Consider the following 21,705-nt stretch of genomic DNA (forward strand, 5'->3'; position numbering starts at 1 on the left):
TTACGATGGGCATCGGTGGACGGGAAAAACCCTCTGTGGCTTGTGAGTGAGGCCAGAGCAGCTAAGCTTTAAGCGCAGGACACGGTTATGCTTTCCTCCTGTCATGGTAGGAGCATATCCTGCCTTAAGCCACTTACATTGGTTTGCTTTTTAAGTAGCAATTTTCTTTATTTTTTTTTCTTCCATAGGTTAACCTTCTTCCCTAGGTTAATTTTCTTCAGACTGTCTTCACCCTCACCCTGCAGCCCTGTTCCCTGGGCACAGCCCCACAGACATCCCTGCTGTCCACGCTGTTTCTTGGCTGAGGATGAATTTTGCCCTTCACTGGCAGGAGCGGTTAGCTTGGCTTAGTCGCCACTGAGAAATTGGGAAAGCATGGTGAAAAAATGTCTGCCTTGCAAGGCTTGTGCTCATGCAGCTAGGAGGGGTCTAACCAACTTTTGTCTTTATTCATCGCTCATTACCCTTGTCGTTCCCCACCAGTTTATATCCCCCTTCTCCTCCTGCAGCCACTGCTGAGGCACCATCCCCGCCTGAAATGCGGCCTGCAAAGATGGCAAGGGCCCGTCCTCGGCACCTTGCCCACCACGCCAGCGTTTCCACAGGCTCGAAGGAGCAAGGCCGAACTTGGGGCAGTACTGCTGCTTTTTGGGAAGTGCCACTTTTTGCCACCTCGTGAGTTCTGCAGAACCACAGCTTGTGCTTTCAGTGCAGTTGATAGGTCACCGAGGGATCGGTGAGGGCATTTCTGGAAGACTACGGCAGCGCTATCGAAACGGCTTCGGCTCTCTCCAGGCTAGTGACCTGACCCAAGGAGAAAGGGAATTGGTGAAGGCAGCAGCCAAGGCACCCGTGAGGGCACGAGGGCACAGGGAGCCCGTGCCCCAGGGCCGGGCACGGAGCAGTTTTCTCCCCGCAGAGGCGGGCTGTGGCCGCCCTTCCCCTCACGGAGCGGGCCTACCCCGTCCCCCGCTGACTGTCGCCGGTACCTGCTGCTCGCCCGCCGCCCGCTCCCGCCCCGCGGGCAGGACGGGGCCGCACGACCCCTCTCTCCCAGCACGGGCTCCCGCCCGCAGCAGGCCCCGGCGGCGGCGGGGGAAGCCGCCGGCCTCAGCCGCGGTCCCGCGGGGACGGGCAGGCGACGAGCCCTCCGAGGGGGAAGGGGCGGGAAAGGAAGGGGCCACCCGCCACCGCCGGCCGGGAGGAGTGTGCCCGCCCTCCCGCCGCGGCGGGGTCCCTGTGCGGGGGGCAGCGCCCGCGCCGCTGCGGGGAGGGGGGCGGCCCGAGGGGGCTCCCGGCCGGGGCCGTGGCGGGGCGGGGGCGGGACCCGCCAGGGAGGCGGCGCGGTGCGGGGGGCGCTCCCCGCTCTGCTCCCCGCCGGGGCTGGCGGCGGGGCCGCCCCCATTGGCCGCGGCGCGGCGGCGAGCTCCGCCCGCCGGAGCGGCGCGGCGCGGGGAGGGAGAGGAGGGAGGAGGAGGAGAAGGGAGGGCGCCGGGCTGCGCTGCGCTGCTAGTCTGGAGCGGAGCCTGGCAGCGGCAGGAGCGGCGGCGCGGGGGTGAGGAGCAGCCGGAGCCTGCTGGACGGAGGCAGCCCCGTCCCCCTCCCCTCCCCCTCGCCTCTTTCTTTGTGCGCAGGGCAGGGGCGGCCCCGATCCATGGTCATGGGCGACAAGAAGAGCCCGACCAGGTGAGCGGGGGCGCGGGGGGCGCGGGGGCGGGCGGCGAGAGGCACCTAAGATGGAGGGAGCGCCGCGGGGGCCGCCCCTGCCCCGGCGGCGGCGGCGGGCCCGGCGCGGCGCTGGCGCGGCGGGAGGGGATGGCGGTGGGTAGGCCCCTGGTTGGCAGCTGCGTGCGTGTGCTCCGCCGCGGGGAAGGGGGGGGGCGCGGCGCCGAGGGGCTCCTAAGATGGAGGGAGCGCGCGGGGAGGGGGGCGGCGTGCCTTCGCCGCCCCGCCAGGTACGCGGGGGGGGAGGGTGGGGGTGTGTGCCGCGGGCGGGGAGGGAGGCTCCTAAGATGGAGGGAGCGTGGAAGGGCAGGAGGAGGAGTGCCGGTGTCTCCCTGCCTGCCGCCGGTGCCAGGGCTGGTCTGGTGTGAGAGCAGCCATGGCGGCTCCGCTCACTCGCACTCCCGCTCCGCGCACTCGCTGCTCCCAGACAAAGGGAGGTTTAACAAGGTGGAGGAGGGAACGCGCCTCCCAGCCTTCAAACTCTCCCTCCCACCCTCCCTTCCGCGGGAGGGGGGCGGCCCTCGCCGCGGCGCGGGGGGCGCCGGGGGACGCGCCCGGCCCGGCTGGGCTCGGCCCGGCCCGGCCTGGCCCGGCCCGGCGGGGCCCTCCCGCGGCGCGGGGCCGGGGGCGGAGCGCGGCGCCGCACCGCACCTCTCCGGGCGCCGGCCCTGGGAGGTATTTGTTGGCTGTTCCCGGGCGCGGGGGGGAGCGGGCGCGGGGTCTCGGGGCTGTGTAACATGGTTTCTCATGTGTGTGTTTTCTTTCTCTCCTCCTCCTCCTCTCCCTCCTCCTCCCGCCGCCTCTCTCCTCCTCCCCAAACACACACGTACACACACACGCTTCCCCTCTCCCTCCCCCTCCTCAAGGCCGAAAAGGCAAGCCAAACCTGCAGCCGACGAAGGCTTTTGGGATTGTAGCGTGTGCACCTTCAGGAACAGCGCCGAAGCCTTCAAATGCAGTATCTGCGATGTCAGGAAAGGCACCTCCACAAGGTACGTCCGCACCTTTCAGCACGGCTTTCGCTCCGCGCTGGGCTGCGCAGACTTGTTGATTTTTCTCGCTGTTGCCCGGATTTCAGCTGGTTGCACCCCCCCTTCCCCCCATGCAGTCCCTTCTGTCCCTGTTCAAAAGCTTGTGGATTTTAAAAATTCTCTTTCAAGCGCTTAATTAGAGCTGGAAGACATGTTTTGTGGATGTGGCATCAACCTGAGTCTTTTTGTTGTTCTGTGCTTTTTTGTTGCTGATGTACGAAGGACCTCTTGGAGATCTGCAGGCATCCAGAAACATTCAGACTGTGGTTTGCGGCAGGTGGTTTTCTGTGTTTTGGGTGGAGATATACCTGTGCTTTCTACAGGAGTAGAAATGATTGAGGATTAGAGAGCGAGAAGGGAAACAGCTGAAACTAAAGATGCCAGGAGAACAACTCCCTTCCTGAGATGTTGATCTCTTGGTGTCTGTTGTCATCTGAAAGGAATCGGCTTTGTGCTCAGTGTGGGAATGGTGCGGATTTCTGGAAGCTTTAGCTGTCAGGTCTCTCTGATTGCCTTGCGCTCAGTAACTGGAAGTCTTTACGAGATGGTGAAGCTGACATACAGTAGTTAATTTAATCTCTCCTCCTCCCCCCCCCCCCCCTTGCACTCGCACAGTTAACGGGTTTGGAAGGTTTGTCCTGGAAATACCAGTTTGCACTAAAACAGGTGTGTGGTGCTCTGCTTTTTCTGATTTGTTCTACCATGTTGACTTCTGATTTTGTTCATATTGTACATTGCAAATGTGAGTTCCCGTTGCTCTGCTCTGCCGAGGAAGTAGTCTGTAAGATTTCCATTGTGAAAGACATAATTTTCCTCCTTTGGGTGAAGCGGTGTATCGAGATGCTCTCATCAGCAGGCTGTTTGCATGACTTGGCTGTCTTGACTTGGTTGACAGAGGAGGTGAAAGCGTGTTTGGTTGGTTATTGTTCACGCTGTGCTTTAAACAATGTGAAGTTGCCTACATTTTTAATAGGGAGGATGCTTTTGGGCCGTTGAAACTCTTGAGTTACAGCAGCAGAGTGCTGTAGTACTGCACTTTGTGTTTTATGATGCACGTCGGTTACAAGTATCCCTACGCCTTTTACAAAATTTACAGAGGTGTTGAACTTAGAACTACGCTATTTAAAATTGTTTTAGCATTGAGTAAGGTCAAGCTTTCAGGACAGGAGTGTTCTGTATGCTACAGCTGATTTCTTCACTCATTTTGTTAAATCCTGTTGTGTCATGTAACTAAACCTTCACAGCACGCTTGATTTCTGTGGGTTCTGTTTCCTTGGCTTCCCTCTTGGCTCAGGTGAAACACGCTGATCCTGCAGTCGGCTGCTATTTAACTGTGCTACTACAGTGCGCAGCCTTGTCGTCACTGCAAGTTCTCACGGCATCACTCAAGCATGTGCATGGGTGTTTGTGGGAGGAGAGCCTTAATGAGATGTAGGAGTCCATATGGGTTGTATCTTGTATCAGACTCAATTGTTTTCATTTGGCCACCATGCTGATGTTCATTTTGAGAGCAGCAGCTTTCTCTCACATGCCCTTACTTTTTTTTTTAAATGATAATTTTCAAACTGTTTGTTGATGTAGTAGGATGTTTTGTCTTTTAAAGGGCCCTTAAGAGGGATAGCAGTTGATGATTTCGGGTTAAGAACTGGAGCCTTACTTGCAGATGTGATCCTCATGTCTAGAACATTGTACTTCTGTTTAGCTTTTAATGGACCCTTATGAATGGCTTCTAATTTTAATTCATTTAATTCATCAGCTTTCTATTCATTTTTGCTGCTTTTTAAATTGCTTTTGTTTGTAGAATTTGAGAAAGTATTTAAAATACTCAATGGACCATCATGTCTTCTTGCATATTTATATAATTTATGAATAAATATAACCGAAAGCAGGAGTGATTGAATGTTGTGAGTGAGCATCGTATGCTGAGAAGACCTGGGAGGTCAGAGTTCTTTGTTGTGGTGTTGCTTTGAGTGTTACAGTATGTGATGTACAAGTCAATGCCGGGGAAATTCTTCAGAATTTTTTAAATAAATGACTGATGTAAAGATACTTAACAAGTTGTATTTCAAGTAATAAATTATCAATCATAAGGTGTCTGATGAGCTTGACTTTTAAGTTGCAATTTGACAAGTTGATGACACTTTTCCACATTTAAAACTGCCTTGCTTCATTAAGGCTTACTTCAATAACACTTACCGGAAATTTATCAAACTTGCTTCTTAAAAAACTCAGTAGAAAGACAGGCATCACAGATATGGTGAGGCAACTGGTTTTCATCAAATTATTGTGTGCAATTACAGTATGCCCAGTTTTTTTATTAATATCTGGTATGACATACTCTCCCCCCCCACACCCCCCAACTTTGAAGCCAGTTCTTTGCTGTAGAATTTACTTTGGTTGATAAATATTCTCTGATTTGAGAACTAGTTAGGATGTTAGCTAATTCTTACCACGTGTATATTTTTTCAGCCTCGATATAATCTGTTGGTGTCTGGGAGGGGTGACTGGCAGCAGTTGGAAGTCTTACTTTTCTCAAATCCAACTACTCACTTTCTCTAGAATCTCATAAAGGGAGCTTCAAACACAGTGTGTTTTAGAGTTGACGTGCCAAGTCAAAATCACTATAGATGCTAAACAGTTAAATTGCACCTGAATGCTTTTTCAAGGGGCCGTTTATAAATATTTCAGTTGCACTTTTAAATAAAAATGAGAGGTCAAATCCATCTCAAGAGAATGGAGAGTTTTCATGCAAAGATTGCGTTAAACCTGTAGTACTTACTGTAACAAACCCAGTACTCAAGTATGTCACTGACTTCCTTTCTCAACTTTATTCTTGCTTTTCATGGTTAAACTTTATTGCACTCTATTTAGGCAAGTATGTTGAGTTTTTCTAAGGTTTTCCTTCTGTGAGGATCATGGCAAAGGTGTGAGCTATGTTCGACACAATGTTCAGTTGGACGAGACAATGATTTAACTGGCTAGCTTGGGAGTGAGCAATGGTAATGTGTTTGCCAGGGTGTACAATACTTTTTTTCTTTCCCAGAGGTTTTTGTATTGGTGTAATGGTGCAGGGAACTGGTGCTGGCCACCACTTCCACTTGTGTCCTGTGGCTCTTCTGGTAGTTTGCTCTGGTGTAGCCCCACCAGCTCCTGTGCACAGGAGAAGGCTTGAACTAAAACTTTTGCTGGGATGTTTGCTCCACGGACATGTGTTCCCTTCCAATATCCATTACTACTTCAGATACGTAAGGAAAGTTTACTTTGGATTTGCTAGGAGTGCGAGGGCAGAATTTGGCCTCATATTTCCCGCTATGGGGAGCTGTGTGTTCTTGTTTGAGGGTGGGCAATGGCTCCCTGTTTCCATTTGTTTTTCTCAATGGTATTCTTGCTCTTCCTCCTCTTTGGTTCTCTGACGGTTTACATATCCTAAAATCATAGAATCTTTGGGTTGGATAAGACCTTTAGCAGTCATGTAGTCCAACCGCCCTGCAATGAGCAGGGACATCTTCAACTAGATCAGGTTGCTCAGAGCCCCGTCCAACACAACAGTATGTTGTGTTCCTGTTAACCTCTTGTAGCTTCCTCTCTCCTCCCAGGCACAGAGTGTTTCTGCATGGGATTGCTTTCAGACAAAATTGTGATGGAGAACATTTCCCCCTCCCTCTGATTTCACAGAGGTAGTTACTGTTTTCTGAAGTTTTCCTTTTGGATAAATAGGCAAGTGGTGCAATGTGGAGATTCTCCAATTTTAATTTTTCTCGAACTTTAGGGCAAGTGCTTTCCTTGTCCAAACTTCACATTCTTGATCATGAATGTGCCTTGATTACAGAGAAATGCACTAAACAAAGTCAGTGGAAGATGTGAGGGCAACAACTCCGTGTCTGATGTGCAAGTTGGCAAAAGAATGTGACTTTTTAGTACACAATTAACAAGTTGTAGAGCGTATGTCCTCTGCAAGGCATGCACTTAATAGCATTTTTGTTATATTTGTTCCTAATACCTGTATGCCTAAAGTGCATGGTTTGGAGTTTGCATCAAGTGATTTGAACATACATTTCATTGTGGAGTGCTCAGGGAGTGTATGTCAGTAGTGCTTCATTCTTTTGCCGTCCTTATTTTTGAGGGGAGGCCAAGCTGAAGCTCTTCATCATAATTTTAAAATTAATTTTCTCTTGTGTGGAACAGGTGTCTCAGCTGCTGACTTTTGTTTCCCTTCAGATCTCCAGAAAATTCCTTTGCATGTTTGCAGGATCTAAGCTAACACCTTGAAGGACATAAACTACTGTCCATGTCACCATTGAAAAGTATTCTCTTGTTCTGCATCCAAGCTGGGCTGACCAGAATAGACACTAGATAGTCCTGCTATTCCTGGAATGAGGAGTCAGGCTCATGATCCAGACCTCTGTGCGACTAATATGTGCCCTGCTTATTTGCTATGTATTTGCAGGACGGTTCTTCTAAACATGCTTGCTTTGTGTGTAGCTGTGGTGTAGGTTGGAAGCAAAGTGGTTTCATTCAGTTCTTTCGAGTTAAATAGCTTTCACCTGCATGGAGGTCGGTTTTATGTAGTATCATAACTGGCCTTTGAGTGGGTTATTTTCTATAAAAATGGAGTATGTGACTCTTATGGAAAAAGCTGTTGTGGAAGAGCCATTGGTGCCTTTACTCTGGAATATTTGGTTTACTAATTGGCCATTTAGATCGATGGTTAAATCATCCCTACTTTTCCCATTGATCACTGACGTTACATGGCAGTTGGATGAGGTGGAGCGAATCGTGGTCTGTACCAGCCTAGTCTGTACCGTGGTCTGTACCCTGGTCTGCTCCATGGGGCCACCCAGATCTTCAGGATGTGTCACCTTGGGGACTCCTTTGTTGGTAATGGATGGGAGCAGCGTAAGTCTGTCTTGGTAGTTCTGAGCACCGGAATGCACCATACCTGTTTGCAAAACGTTTGCCCATGTGCAGAGAGTTCTTGAGAGCTCTGTTGTCTCATGCCTTGCTTGCTAGCACTGTCTAAAAGTAATTAACTGTTATTTTATGAGTTTGTAGGTGAGGAGTACTTTTGCTAGGTCTGGCAAACCCACCAGGGCATGGGAGCTAAGGACAGGAGGAGCGCTTTGCAAACGTAGCATTTTACAAAGCAGATAGTGCTGATGGTTCGCAGCAAGCCCCAGATTGTGGAGATGTGGTTTGACAGTACACCAAGTTTGACTTCATGACTCGTCTTGCTGGACCCCAGGTGCCTCAGCCACGTGACTTGAAGTATTGATCCATTGTAAACTGACCACAGGTACAGATTCATGCTACGCTTATTTTTTTTAAGTAGCATAGAGTTACTCTGTGAGACTTCATCTGAGCAGATGAAGCTGTTCAGCTTCAGATCAGCTATTATCTGTCATCCTGGTGCAAGCGTAACACTGGCGTAAGATCTGTGTCTTGTACTTCGGCTGAAAGAAGTAAGCGTTGTGTCCTGATTTGCTCTTTGCTAGTGTTTGGCTCTGGCATTAATGATCTCATTACTGTCACCCCAGGATTTCTCTTGGGTCTCAGCACCTCTGGGAAATCATTCTCAGCAGGGAAGGTCCTCAGTATTGACGTGCAGCACATTGGCAATACCCCCTTCGCTATGGTTGCCAAGTTTGGGTGCCCGAAATGCTGTAGGTGACAAGCACTGTAGGTGCTGTGGTGGCTGCTGTGACTCACTTTGCTTCTACCACTTGGGTGGAATCCTATTAAGGAGTAATAGCTATACTTCTTGTGGTGCTTTTTTATTGGGTGGGGGGTGTCTTTATGTTAAATAACATAGTAAAATCTTTAGTGTGGGTAAGGTGTGTTATGGTGTTCATGTGGATTACCCGTTTGAGTTAAATGATTGTGTATAGCAAGGTTTAAAGATCTCTTGCTGATTTCTGTTGGAGACTGTGTAAAGATCAAATTGATAAATGGCAACACTGAGCATGTTAATCTATCACTGATAATATGCAGCATGGATATTACTCATTTTTCCCTTTCTCCACAGAGTGCTTTTTTGGGAGTTGGGAACCTAAATCAAAGTATGTATGTGCGTGTAGGAGGAGAGGGCATGGAACTTTCTTTATTGCCGTAAACAGACGTTGTGTCCACTGGGATACTGGCCCTGGCTCTCGGCAGGTCCTCGTGGGGAACTGGTAGGCAGAGGAATGCGGAGCAACTTTCTCTGCGTGCCTTTCTTAATTGCCCTGTTGTTTCATGTTCCCGTCAGCTGGTTGTGGAGGGGCTGCTGCATTTGCATGACTGGCGTATGTATTTGCACCCTAGTGTGGGCTCATCTAATAAGTGGAACCTTGTGTGAACTGGAAATAGAGAAGTGTTTGTGCAGTGTTGACCGGCGGAATTGCCGAGAGGAGGGAGGTGGTGGGTGCGAAGCGTCGTTCCCTGTGGCCACCCCCAGCTCCTGCGGGATCTTGGCTTGCTGTCCTGTGCTGCCTGTTAGTGTTCCCCGGCAGCTCGTAGTGCTGCGGGGCTCAAGACCAGTGAGGGATGAATGTTGGAAGGTAATGTGCCGTGGGCTGGATGGATTATTTTGGCTGGCCACATCCAGCTTCTGTGCTCTAGCTTGGACACCTCAGCTGTAACTCCAGGCTAGTTTGCTGCTGCTTGTGAATCAGGTGTTACTTGCACTCTGGCTACTGCAAGATGCGCTTTGTGTTCGCAACGTGGATTAAACAGCTTTGCTGTTGGTAGGCTTACCATTCCTCGCTGCGGTGCTGCTCCTTTTCTTCCTGCTCTGTTGGGCTTGAGCGAGCAGACAGGTCCTTCCATGGTCCCTTGGTGAGAAACACAGAAGTTCATGGTACTTTTGGGAAGTCCTGCCGGTGTGCCGGAATATGGTAGCAGGGCGAGAGAGAACTGTTTGCAGCACGCTCCTGTGTTGGGCGAAGGATGCGCTCTGCTTGTCCTTCGTGCATCTCTCCTTGTCTGCGTAATTCTGCTTACAACGAAAACCACTGACCTATTTTGCAGGATTTCAGGTGGTTCTGTAGGTTAGTGGGTTTCAGTCCCGCAATGTAGGTCACTCGCAAGGTGTGCTGGAGTTCCGTAATACGTAACTCTGACCTGAAATAAGACTCAGACAGATTCTTTCTGTGGCTATGTCTTGCAGCTGTACTTTTTACCTCTCTTTGCACTAGCCTCCTTCATAAAGTAAAAGGAGAAATCTGGGCGTTTCTAGATGGAAGGGGTCTTACAGGAGGGTTTGTGAGGCTTTATTTAAAGTGTGCGTGTTTCAGACAGGTAAGGGCAAATTATCTACTTCATGTTTATTAAGGACGCAGCAAAAAAAGCAGACCACAAATACTGTGCAACCTGTACTTGCTGCTCTAAGCAGATGTCCTGGATTACACGATAGAACAGAAATAATGCGGAAATGTCTCCATTACATTTATGTAAGTTCCTTTTACGGCTGACACATACTAAATACATTGATTGTCTCATTGTGCAGACAGATTTTCTTTACATCAACCAGAGCTCTTTCCACACTTCTTTGGTACATCTGGAGGTATGACCAAATCCTTAACATCCCTCTTCCCATAAGCCAGCTGTTAATTAGGAGTGTATTCTTTATAGCAGAGTGCTAATTGGTACATCAACAAATTCACTGCCTGTTAAACATTGGAAAGATTTTAATTCTGACTGGCTCAAATATAAACGAGGGGGACAAGCATCACTTCTCCTTGCTGGCCTGGTGGGTTTTGTTTCACTGTTCAGTAACTTGGTATCATCAGTCAGGTGAATCTCAACTCCTTCATAGATAAAACTAACTGGCAAAAAATATTATTGAAGTGCTGCCTGTGTTGCTGAAAGTTAAAAGCCAGATCCTGAAGCCGGGACACTTGATTTTGAATTGTATGTGGTCTTACTTGACACTGGCCTGGGATTGTGAGGTAAGCCCCTATGCTACAGGGATCAAAATACTAAAAACTTGTAATTATGTTCTTTACCACAGAAGCAGAAGTCTTGTAATAGTCAAATTGATTTTAACCTTCTGACTGATAGACTTTTGAAGCATACATTTTATGGCAGTTTGCCAAGAGCTGAAATGTTCCATATTTAAGTAAGCACAGTGTATGCTTTACGTCAGTTGCTATGTGGAGGTGCAAACTTCCAGAAACTATATTTACAACTTGCATAGGAATATGTTCAGGAGTTCTAGAAACTTTAGTTTGAGGATCTCCTCAGATTGGTTGTCTTTAAATAAAATGGAAGCAAAACAAGTCAGTTTTGGATTCTCTTTAGGGGCAAACAAGAAATAAATGTTTAGATGTGTTTTCTCAAGCAGATTGTTCTTTGGGATTTCAGAGTTATGATGGATTGCTTGTAACATGCAGAGGTGCTAAGTGAGACAAAATACCTTGCCTGAGATAAAGCTGCCTTCTTCAGATTTATATTGTTGAGTAGGCAGGTGTGAGACCTGATTATAATCTGAAATATTTTTCCTGAACTAAATTATTTTTGTGTGTGTGGAACTGTATCTGGGTAATTCATGTGCAATTTAACACAGCTGAACCTGGGAGGTGGACAGAGGATGTAGAAGTCCTAGGATTTGGTGGCTTCAGTGATGTTGCAAAGTTGACCAGAACACTGCTCGATGAGTGTTGAGTGTGGGTTACCTCCCGCACCCTGGTCCCTAATGTGCAGCGTTTTTTAAATTATAGGGGTAGTGCTTAATTGAATAGGATTACTCCCTTTTAAATTTTTTTTGTTATCTATGTACTAAATAAATACATGGAAGGATTTGTCTTTTCACTTCTATTTGCAGGTGTCAATGGGGATAGTATGATCTTGGTGAGATTTGAGCCTCTGTAAAAGAGGCTGGAATTCACCCGTTAGCAAATCAGCTAGCTAAATATCCTTGAGTTGCCATTCTTTTGATCAAGAGGTTTATGTCTATGGTAGATGTTTCATTCCTTTGTTAAAAAAAAAAAAACACCCAATCATCTAGATTAGTAGAAGGACATAAATCTTGCTTGTCCTGGTTGGACAAAGCTTGCATATATGTTCAGGTTGTTGGAAAGGTGTGTTTCTGCTGAAACATTTGGCTCTAATTATGTATCTTGGAGCTGTTATTCTGCAAGTGCTTTCACTGTTTTTTTCAGAAGTGGTACTGAGCACTTTCTCTTCCTGAGATGAGATTTCAATAAGAGAGGTAATACATTGATGGATGATGGCCCTGTGATGGAGTCAATCAGCCGGCGCAGTCATTTGTCTCCTGGGGATACAGGGTAGAGCACATCAGTAGCAGCAGAAGGGGAGGCTTTTCTCTGTAGTGCTAGCACGGCGAGGAAGCTCTGGTAATAAGTTCTAGGAAATGTTTCCAATTCAGCATGGTATTAGCCATTTGTAAACCTGTATCACCTAAAACTGCTTGACATAAAAATAATGAATTATTTTGGGCAAATTATGTGCATTTTTGTGGTTTTAGACACAAGTAGCTTGACTTGTGTCTGGAAAGATTGGCAGCTGCCCAGTGCCAGCATGGGATTCAAAGGACTATGTATCTTAATTGGAAGCGAAGTGTTGAAAGTAAAGCCAGTGGGTTGTAGAAGTTACTCTAATGGTGTCTGATGGCGCTGAGTTTCTGTCAAAGTGAAAGGTGAAGCAGGCGGCAGCCATGGAGGGTGGCTTGTCCGAGGGACGGCTGGGTGGTGCGCTGCTGTGCGGCAGCAGGGATGCTTCAGGTTAGCTTCAAGGTAGCTTGGTGTGCTCCGGGTGGTGGGCATCCTCTGGCTTCACCCAGGGAGGACGAGTGAACCTGCAAGGCTGTTCCTCCATGGCTGCTTTGCTCCTTTCAGGGCTCTTGCCGCTCGGCGGAGGTGGTCCCATTGGGAATGAGCATGGGCTTTCCCTGGGGTGGGCAGGAGCGCTCCTGTTACAGGGTACAGGGCTGCAAGCCTTGCATAAGCAGTATCTCAGCGTCCAGAGATGGATAGTTCCCACGTGACACACAATGAAACTATAAATGTTGGCAGAAAAGTGGTGTTCTGGCTGGCTGGTGGGTGTTCCTGTGTACCTGCCAGCACTGCGAGCAGGGAGGTGGCACCCAGGGCACTGCTTGTTGCTGGGATTTTCCCCCCACACCTTGTAACTCACTGTGACTCTAGACAGTTAGGTAACTCACATGCATAGGTTTATCTGTCTGTAAAAGCAAATGTAGTAAGAAGTCCCTCCTACGTATGGCTTCATAGGAGGTTAAGTTAATGGAAAACGCTTTGAAATCCTGGAATGTCTTTTCAAAAACAAAAATGGCACATGAAGTCAGACTTAAAAAACAATGTTCACCTTCCTTTCTCTGAACTGTATAGATAATCATTTAAAAATAAGAGCAAGAGCAGCAAGAAAGCAAGTGATGATACAGCTGCTGGAACAGGGCAGTGGGTAGGCTTTGTATGCTTCACTTCACCGTCATGTACAGTGATGTCTTTGCTCCTAAAGCACCAGAGGAACGACACAGCTGTGTGGGTACCAAAGGCATGGGGTTGTTAGAGTTGCACAATTTGACATGTGGGTTAGCAGAGTAAGGAACATGCTTAATCATGGGTGTGGGAATACAGTACTCTGGCAGCAATTAAGAGTCATTAATTAGGAGTACTTATTACCGGATGTGACTCAAGTTGGAAGTTGCTTAACTTCTGAGGTCAGGAACATCTAATGCATCTGAGACCAGTGTTACTAGTGTCCATGAGACTGCTATCCACAGGGATGGTCTGTAATACCAGGGCTCAAACTGTGAAATTTTGAGGTTCATTACACGACCTATTGGCAGTGACAGTTTTGCAGCACCTCTGCAAGCTGGGACCACGCATTTGCATGCAGAAGTTTAGACCTCTGAAGGGTTTGTTAAGGCTCCTATGTTGCGTCGGCTGGGAACATACAAGTGTGTGCTGGGAATTTATGCTGCTGTGCCAAGAGTCACTCTATTCAACCAGCATTCAAAGAAGCTTCCCTGTCTGTATGAAGAGGATGACTTTTTTTTCCCCAATTACAAATTAACCAATTGATACAAAAATCAACAACAAACAGGGCAGTGGAACGTCATGCCTGTATGCTGCCTACCTAACCTGGAAATGCACGGGAGATCACACCTTCATGTTCAGCATATGCATTTATAAAGATGTAAAATGGGAGGACAGTCTCACTGCTTTTGCTTGGAAGAGGCATTACTTCTGCCAACAGCCCAGCATGTCAAGCAAGTCGTGGAAAACGGTCCATAATAAGGTACCTGTTACAATTCTGTGCCAATTCTCAGGGTTTTTCCTAATGTGCAGGGAGAGCGAGGGATAACACCTAGCAGTATTTTGTTTTTATTTCCATCTCTATTTTTTCCTCTCTTGCCTTTTTTTTGTGTGTTGTAAGCCAGACTGACTTTCCCGCTGGCACTCTGAATTCGAAGCAATGAAATTGTACAACTATGTACTACACTTACTTGTTTTTAAAAGCTTGTTAGAAACATGAGAGGCTTTTTGCCTTTTTTGTTTTTTACATGAAGGCATATAGCGTAAGGAACAGGTTTACTTAGTCATGGGTGTGGAATATGGACGCCATGCTAAGAAATTAGTTTAATACCAGTTGATCGACTTATTTCTAAGTATGCTAGCATTTGCAATTCCATCTTGGTTCGAGAGGTAGTTGATGTTTGTGGAGAATGTGTCCTTTTGCTCTTTGCATTGATTTTACTGAATCGTGTCCAGAGGCTGCAGAAGTCAGTGCCGCACTTCACTATCAGCTGCAGGGGCTGGATAAGGCCTCCGAGACCAATGCATCAAGAAAGGGAATAAGTTGACGTGAAACTTCACGTGATTATCTTTTGTGATCTTGCTTTTTTCCAAGACTGTTTTTTTCCAGGGAGATGTTTTTAATAGATAAAAAAGAATTGAGAAATGAGTTGTATTGTATAAAGCCGTAAATGAGACTCAGGGGAAGAACTTGGTCTGTGTCCATGTAAGTGGAGGACTCCTCAGACGGCTCGTTGCTCTCAGTCGTCCTGTAGCCTCTCAAGTCTGAACGGGGGCCGATACTGATAAAACTTTGGATATGTTTTTTTGGTTTTGTTTTTGTATTTTTTTTTTTAAGTAAGTGTCATAGATGGTGACCAAACATTTTTATGTTCTTAAACAGAAAGAAACAAAATACCCAGAAAGTCCAGCATATTCACCAAATTTTGCAGGGCTGTAGTTCTGAGTGAGTCTTATCTGTCAAAAGTTTAGTCTTTCTACTGCCAACTATATAAAATGCTTGGCTTTGATGTTAGTGTACAAATATGCTAGTCCTCATATACCTATGTGCTCACTTGGATCAAAAAGATTGCATTCCTTTTCCATGGAGTTGTATCCATGCCTTCGCTTATGCAGCCAGCAGATTATTAGTAGGTAAAATGGGTCGATTATCAGTGGCTTGCTGCTTTTCCTCCCTGCTCTAGTTCAGAGTATTATCATTAGCAGCTTCTAAAGTAAGGTTCCTCCTGGAAGAATTTCTGGCTTGCGGCAGAAAAAGTTTTCTTACCAGTTTTGAACTACTGGGACTATTGTGTTTTTTGAAATCCTATTCATTGCTTCACAAAACTATTACAAGTACATCTTGAATCACGCATAGCCTGAAGAATATCCTGGGGGTAGGGAGACACAAATAATTGTTTAATTGGGCTGCTCTGCTGTGTAGCTTAAATCATGTTAGTATATAGAAAGGACTGGTTCTATTTAGTATTTTACTTAACAATTCTCTGAGTCCTAAGCTGAGCATTTATCTTAGTAAAATTTAATGTGGTGTTAAGCAAGACATAAAAATGTGTTTTGATTTAAGCTCTTATTTTGTGAATAAAAATGTTGCAGATCTTTCACCTTTCAGATGTCTGGTAATTATGCTAACTGAAGTCCTACAGGGAAGAGTCTTAGAAGGAAAACAACATCCTATTGGAAGTAAAAACCTTTGTGTTTAACACTTAACGAATAGTTAATAACTATTTTTATATTTCATTGGGTTTATGAAAAAACGTGTCTTCAGTGGTTGTTAGCAGAGATGGCAAAAATCTGAGTAATATATCAACATTGTTTTAATTAAGAATACATTGATATTATCCTAAAAATTCACTTTTGACATCCATCTCTTAGGTCTAAAATGAATGTCAAACTTAGCTTTTTATACTACGGGAAAATATGCTCTTTTGCTCAAAACATGCAGCAAAAGCAATCCCATGAAAATCAATTAGAATAATAGAGTACAGCCATTGCAAAATATCATTACAATAGTTAAGTAATTATCCCACTGCATGACTTAGCAAGAGGGATAAATAATGCATGTAGAATTGTGCTGGAGCTTGCAAGGAGGATTCATGCTGGCGGAGTGGATGGGAAGGGCAAAGGCAGAGCACGCGTCTGAGGAGGGGGTCTGCTGGGTCTGGTAGCTGAGGATTGAAACCTTTCAGTGCCTGTGATAATGAAGGCGCAAAGAGACCCAATTTTCTGTTTTTCTTAGAACTTCAGGATGGCCTTCGGGAAGAAATCTTCGTTGGCTGGCTGAGCACAGCTTGACTCCAGCTGCTTCTCAGAGCCACTTGGCTGCTCCAGGATGGGTGGATGTTGGGCTTTGGGGTGCAAGCACAGCCAGCCTTTGGGGGTTGCCTTTTGGAGTAGTGGAGCGAGCACCCGGTGGGGTCCAGCTGTGCTGCCAGAAGGGTGGAAAACCCCTGAGATGGCACCACATCAGGGTGCAGATCCCAGTGTCTCGCTGCCTCACCTGGCCCACTGCTCTTAACTTCTCTGTATTTCAGCCACGTTCTGTATTTTACTGCTCTGTAGGTCTGGGCTGCTCCTCATCTGCCATTCCTTGGGCTACGAGCTACTTAGCACATTAACGCAGGGCTTGGAGTCCCGTCGGCAGAGTGTCCCAGCCCCTGACCGAGCTGTGAGTCTGATCAGCAGGAATATTGGCTGTTTTTTCAGCAGACAGATGAGGGGTTTGATTTTTTTTTTTTTCCCCCCTCCTTCCTTTCAGCTAGAAGTGAATACTCGGAATCTGTCAGTTGCTGTCAAGAGGATTGTACTTTGGATTAGTGAGATACTGGAAGCAGTTTGAATCATTACAGTTAAAAGCGTGCCAAACAGCAGTGTAATTAATAGTTATATAATGTCACCAACAAGCTTAGGAAACTAGAATGCAACTTGGAAAGAAATACAGCCCCTTGCAGTCCCTGTATCACCTCAGGACCGCTGTGTGCACTTAAAGGATGATGCTTTTCTTCTCGAGACCATTATGGTCAGGGCAGGTTTGTTGCTGTTGTGTTGGTTCCATCACGAGATGCATGGAAGCACCTTTCTGTGCCTTTCTCCTTCCCTTCTTTTTCTCTGACGTCGTTCTCATCAGGACCCGGTCAAACCAAGAATCCTGCTCACCTTAGGCTTGCTGGAGCTATTCTTTGCTTCTGTGATTACAGAGGTCTTCAATTGCTGAGTGATTATGGATGCTGCATGAAATAACTCTTCAGCTTATGAGAATAATACATGTTTTGGTTCTTGAGTTTTTTTAACAGAAATTTCAGGGAAATTGTGCAGTACCTTTCTGCTATACAGTACTACTAAAACTGTCAGCCCTCTACCACGTGTGTTTTTAGAGAAGCTGAAATGGTTATTAAGATTTCCAGGGTAGTTTCTGTTTTGTGACAAGCTCAAACCTCTCTGGAAAAGCTGTGTATTTCAGCAAGGCAATGGATGAGACTGTACACCTGAGACCTCCTGTCTTGTAGGTATTGAACTGGGGGTATGATGCTTTCAAGTTGTTTATATTAACTTCTGTGACTATTTTAAGCATATGTGGTGATCAAAATTCTGAGATGTTGCTGTAATTCTGGATGAGTTTTATTTAAAAAAAAAAAATTATTATCCTCTTGGCTGACTGGATACTTCAGTTGTCTTAAACCCTTACACCCCAACATCTAAAAATATTTTTCTCTCTTAGTTGATGTGTAGATGTGACGCTTAGGGACATGGTTTAGTGGTGAATTCGGTAGTGTTAGGGTTCTGGTTGGACTCGATGATCTTAAAGGTCTTTTCCAACCTAAATGGAAAATTGATTCTGTGATTCTATGGAAAAGGGAGAATTATGCTGGTACAGAACTTGGTATTTCTGTTTCTAAAAAAGTACCTTATCAAATTTATTGATTGGTGATTAATTAGAAGGTAAATTCTCACATCTAAAAAGAGCAACTTTAATATAAAATGTGATACTGCTGCTAAGCAAATGAAAGGCTGTCTGCCTTCCAGTTTTGTATCTACATTGCTTCCCTGAGTGTCAGTTTGCTCAATGTTCACTGGCATTGACCTTGGATAATTAAGAAAAAAGTCTGCTGTTCTGAGGAGATAAATGCAGCTTATGTTTGGAACATGGCTGATTAGCTCATTTGTGAAAATGTAATTTTATGTCTGTAGCTTCTGGCAGGATGGATGCTGCCTTTGCAAAACTTGGTGTCCCTCTTTTCTGCTCCCTGATACCTAGTTGAAGTTGTTGGTGAAAACCTCCCAGGGCTCCAAGACCTGAAATGTGCAGTGGACCTCAAATGAATTTAAACTAATACGGGCTTCTTTTACTTATGGAATCACTTTTTCACTTTCAGCCTATTTCCAGTGAAAATACAAGGCTGCAGTTGCACACCGGGTGGAGGTTTGAGATTCCTGGCGGTGCAGTGGCTGGAGCAGGGGTTGGTGTACGTGGACTTTCCTCTCCCAGAACAGGGTTGGTGTCAGTGTTGGCTGTCGGGAGCTGGAGCGTGCTGGGACCACCAGCACTGTGTGCTGGGGGCCGAGTGGCATTAAGAGACACACCAGTGGAGGGGAAAGGCCAAATCATAAAAGCAATAAAAAATAAAGGAGAAGCAAAATTTGTTCGGGCCTGTGAAAGTTGTTTGTCAAAATTTGAAAGTGGAGGACTGGTGGGCATTGGTGTCTCTTTGTGAAATCCTTTGCTCTTTTATTTTTCTCTGTGCTGCCACTTGGACTTCCTTTTTTACTTCTGTGTTTGCTCTCTATGAGTTACTTGGACCATTTGTGACTTGTTTACAGTGCAAGGGCTGTTTGATTTTGTTAAACATCTCTGTGATGATCACTCAGCTGCCTGGTATTTCGATGGGCTTTTTTCTTAGGGTACGTTTTCTGCTTGAGATGCTCTGTTACTGTGTTTGCACTGGCAATGTACTCCGGGCTGAACATGGCTAATAAAGTTGCATTTTGTTGGGTGATTGTTTTTGTTTTGTTTTGGTTTTGGGTTTTTTTGTTGTTCATTTTTTAACTGATTTAATAAAACCATCTTAAGACTAGAAGCTATCTAAACCAAAGCACCATTTTCTGAGCATAACTGCATCAGTGCTGTTTTGTGTTGGTGTTTGTTGTTGTTGTTGTTGTTGAAGCTGTTGTCAACTTCTTCACCTTCTTTAGAGATGGTACTGTGGTGGTAAATTGTGTGTTTTTCCGGGTTGTCTTTTGTTAATACGCAGGGGGGCACTGTTCCTGGTGGGATCTTTGGGTGCTGATGCAATGTCAGTAATTACCAGGAAGATTTGGGATGGCATGCAGTTTTTACAGACTCTTTGCTTTTGAAACCAAATCTGCAGCCTTGAAAATCTTCAGGACTTTGTAATCTTCCCCTACAAGGGTATTATTTATTTGGGAAATTGCATAATACTTGTTATGCAAGCAGTCTCTTTTCAGCCACTGTGTAAAGTGTATTATAGAAAAAAGTGTAAATTTTTTAAGTTCACGCAGCCAGTCGCACAAAATAAATCCCACATCTAATTTAATGAGGAGAAGTTTTAATGAAGGTTGTGTTCTGTTTATATCGGGGTGAGGCAGAACTGAACGCCGTTCCAACAAATGTTCACACCTGTTTCCACAAAGAAATTCAGTTCCCACCATGCATCCAGTTCTGAGAAATGGTGACTGAGTGGATAGACTGTCTTGTGGATAAAATCAACATAGGTCTATTAAATTGAAATACATTTTTCCTGGAATATTTCTAGTAAACAGCATCTTATGTGAAATCTCTCCATACCTTACTTTACAACATCTCATTTAAGGATTTACTGCTTAGAGTAAGTTCTAGGTCCCGTTTTGCATGTCTGTGCATGTCCTGAAATAACTCATTTTGTAGACATCTCTCCTTCTCCTCTGCAGGTTGGTGCATGGTCTTGTTTTTGAGTTCCCCTGAAAATCTGGTTTTAAAAAAGCAGGAGTTGGTACAATGGAGTATTGCTCGGTTTGTAGGAGGACACTGGAGCCCTCGTCCCCTTTGCACCTTCTGTGTGTGCAGGCAGGACCATGAGGCTCAGACTCCACAGCGTTAAAACACAGCGTGGCTGTTTCCCAATGTTGGGGGCCTTACAGGTTTTACATTCAGGTTTTTGCTGTGTGCCTTGAATAAATCTGTTTAGTTGAGGAAGGGTTGTTTCATGTAGTACGTCTGAGTAGAAGAGTTATTTGCTTGAATAAAAGAGACCTAAAATGAAGCTGTTAATGTCGCAGCTGGTGACTTTTTTCTGTGCATTGCTGCCAAGGGAGAGTGTTTTAAACTTGTGTATAAGGTATGAGAAGACCCGTACCTCTTATCAGCACCTCCCTAAGGAAAGCAGTCACTCAATTATTCTCTATAATTAGTGTACTTCAGTGGGTAGGCAGGTGTTGGTTATTCATGGGTACTTTCACTATCTCTTACTTTTCCAGGAGTGTTTGCCTGCCAGTCTTCTGCCATCACCCCTGTCCCGAGGCATTGGGGATGATTCTTACCCACTCAGGCCTCTGTAATGCGTGGCCTGCTCCTGTGAGTTGTGAAAAGGGGAGAGGTTTAGATGAGTACAAGAATCAGTCCAGCTGATGTAAAAATATCTTATCCAGGTTTAAAGAATTTGAGAGATGCTGTGATTGCAATAATGTATGAAGTACTTAGAATAACTTGTCCAGTTTTGCGTTGTTGCCCTGAAAACAGGCTTGCACTGAGGATCAGGTTTTTTAACTACCTGGGGCTGGTTTAGAGTAAGCTTATATCTTCCTGTAGAAATTGTTGAACTTAAAACCACCATGACCCTAGTATTGCTGTTGCTGCTGCTTTCTATAAAATGCAGTTACAGGTATTGCAGCATCCCAAAGGTTTACTCATCACCGAGCACTTGTAACCCAGTCAGGTTGTTTGTGCACCTGTGTATGGTGTGGAGAGTGTGTGCGTATAGGATTGAAATAGTTTAACTGCATGGAGAAATTTGCTTCACCTGTCTGTAAAATTCTGAAGAAAACCGTAGACTCCATGTTATATGACTGATTTTTCTCTTGTGAATGGACCAGAGGGGGAATAAATGACCCAAAGTTCTTACTGAGATTAAAAAAAGAGAAAAAAATACAAAAGAGGATTTTGTTGTTGGAACCTGTCTTATAAAAGCCTGTGAAGCTGCTGTGGTGGTTTTACTTGTTTTTGAAGTGGTGAAGAAATAATTTGTGAAAGGCCTGGGTCCTGGTTTTGCAGTGGGCACTGTGCATGGGCATGCTTTGTCTGCTGCTCATTAACGGGCCAGCTTCATTAGACTTGATGATTCAAGGTTCTTTTTATAAGCTTATTTTCAGGTATTTTATGTCACTACATGTCAATCACTGAAATGGACTTTAAGAGACAACATGAGTTTAAATTAAAAATCCACTTTTCTGAGAAACGCCTTCTCTTGGTGACTTCTTTTATCAAATACTTAGATGAGGCTGTGTTTTGGTGGAACACTTCTTTTGGCTGCTACTGTAAAGACCTTTACTGAAGAACAACAGGGGGACTGTTGGTGCGGTGTGGTGACGAAAAGGCACTGTTGAGGCTGAAGGTCTATCTGCACAGCGTGGCTGTAGAACAATTCCTGATGATGCTGAGGGCAGAGCGGCGCAGGACCCGTTTGTCC

General features: G+C 45.7%; 1 protein-coding gene across 1 annotated transcript in view; it reads left to right on the top strand.

Moving 5' to 3' along the window:
* Positions 1-1,654: 1,654 nt before the first annotated feature.
* Positions 1,655-21,705, top strand: part of RYBP (RING1 and YY1 binding protein) — a gene marked incomplete at its 5' end in the record, with an annotated part of 41,657 nt that continues 21,606 nt past the window's right edge. Inside the window, 2 exons of the mRNA XM_082004724.1 lie at positions 1,655-1,686; positions 2,592-2,717. Of these exons, the coding sequence (XP_081860850.1) occupies positions 1,655-1,686; positions 2,592-2,717 (158 nt within the window). The remainder of the gene's footprint in view (positions 1,687-2,591; positions 2,718-21,705) is intronic.

The sequence above is a fragment of the Phaethon aethereus genome, assembly GCF_964289735.1.
Source record: "Phaethon aethereus genome assembly, chromosome: 11".
In the NCBI taxonomy this organism is placed as follows: Eukaryota; Metazoa; Chordata; class Aves; order Phaethontiformes; family Phaethontidae; genus Phaethon; species Phaethon aethereus.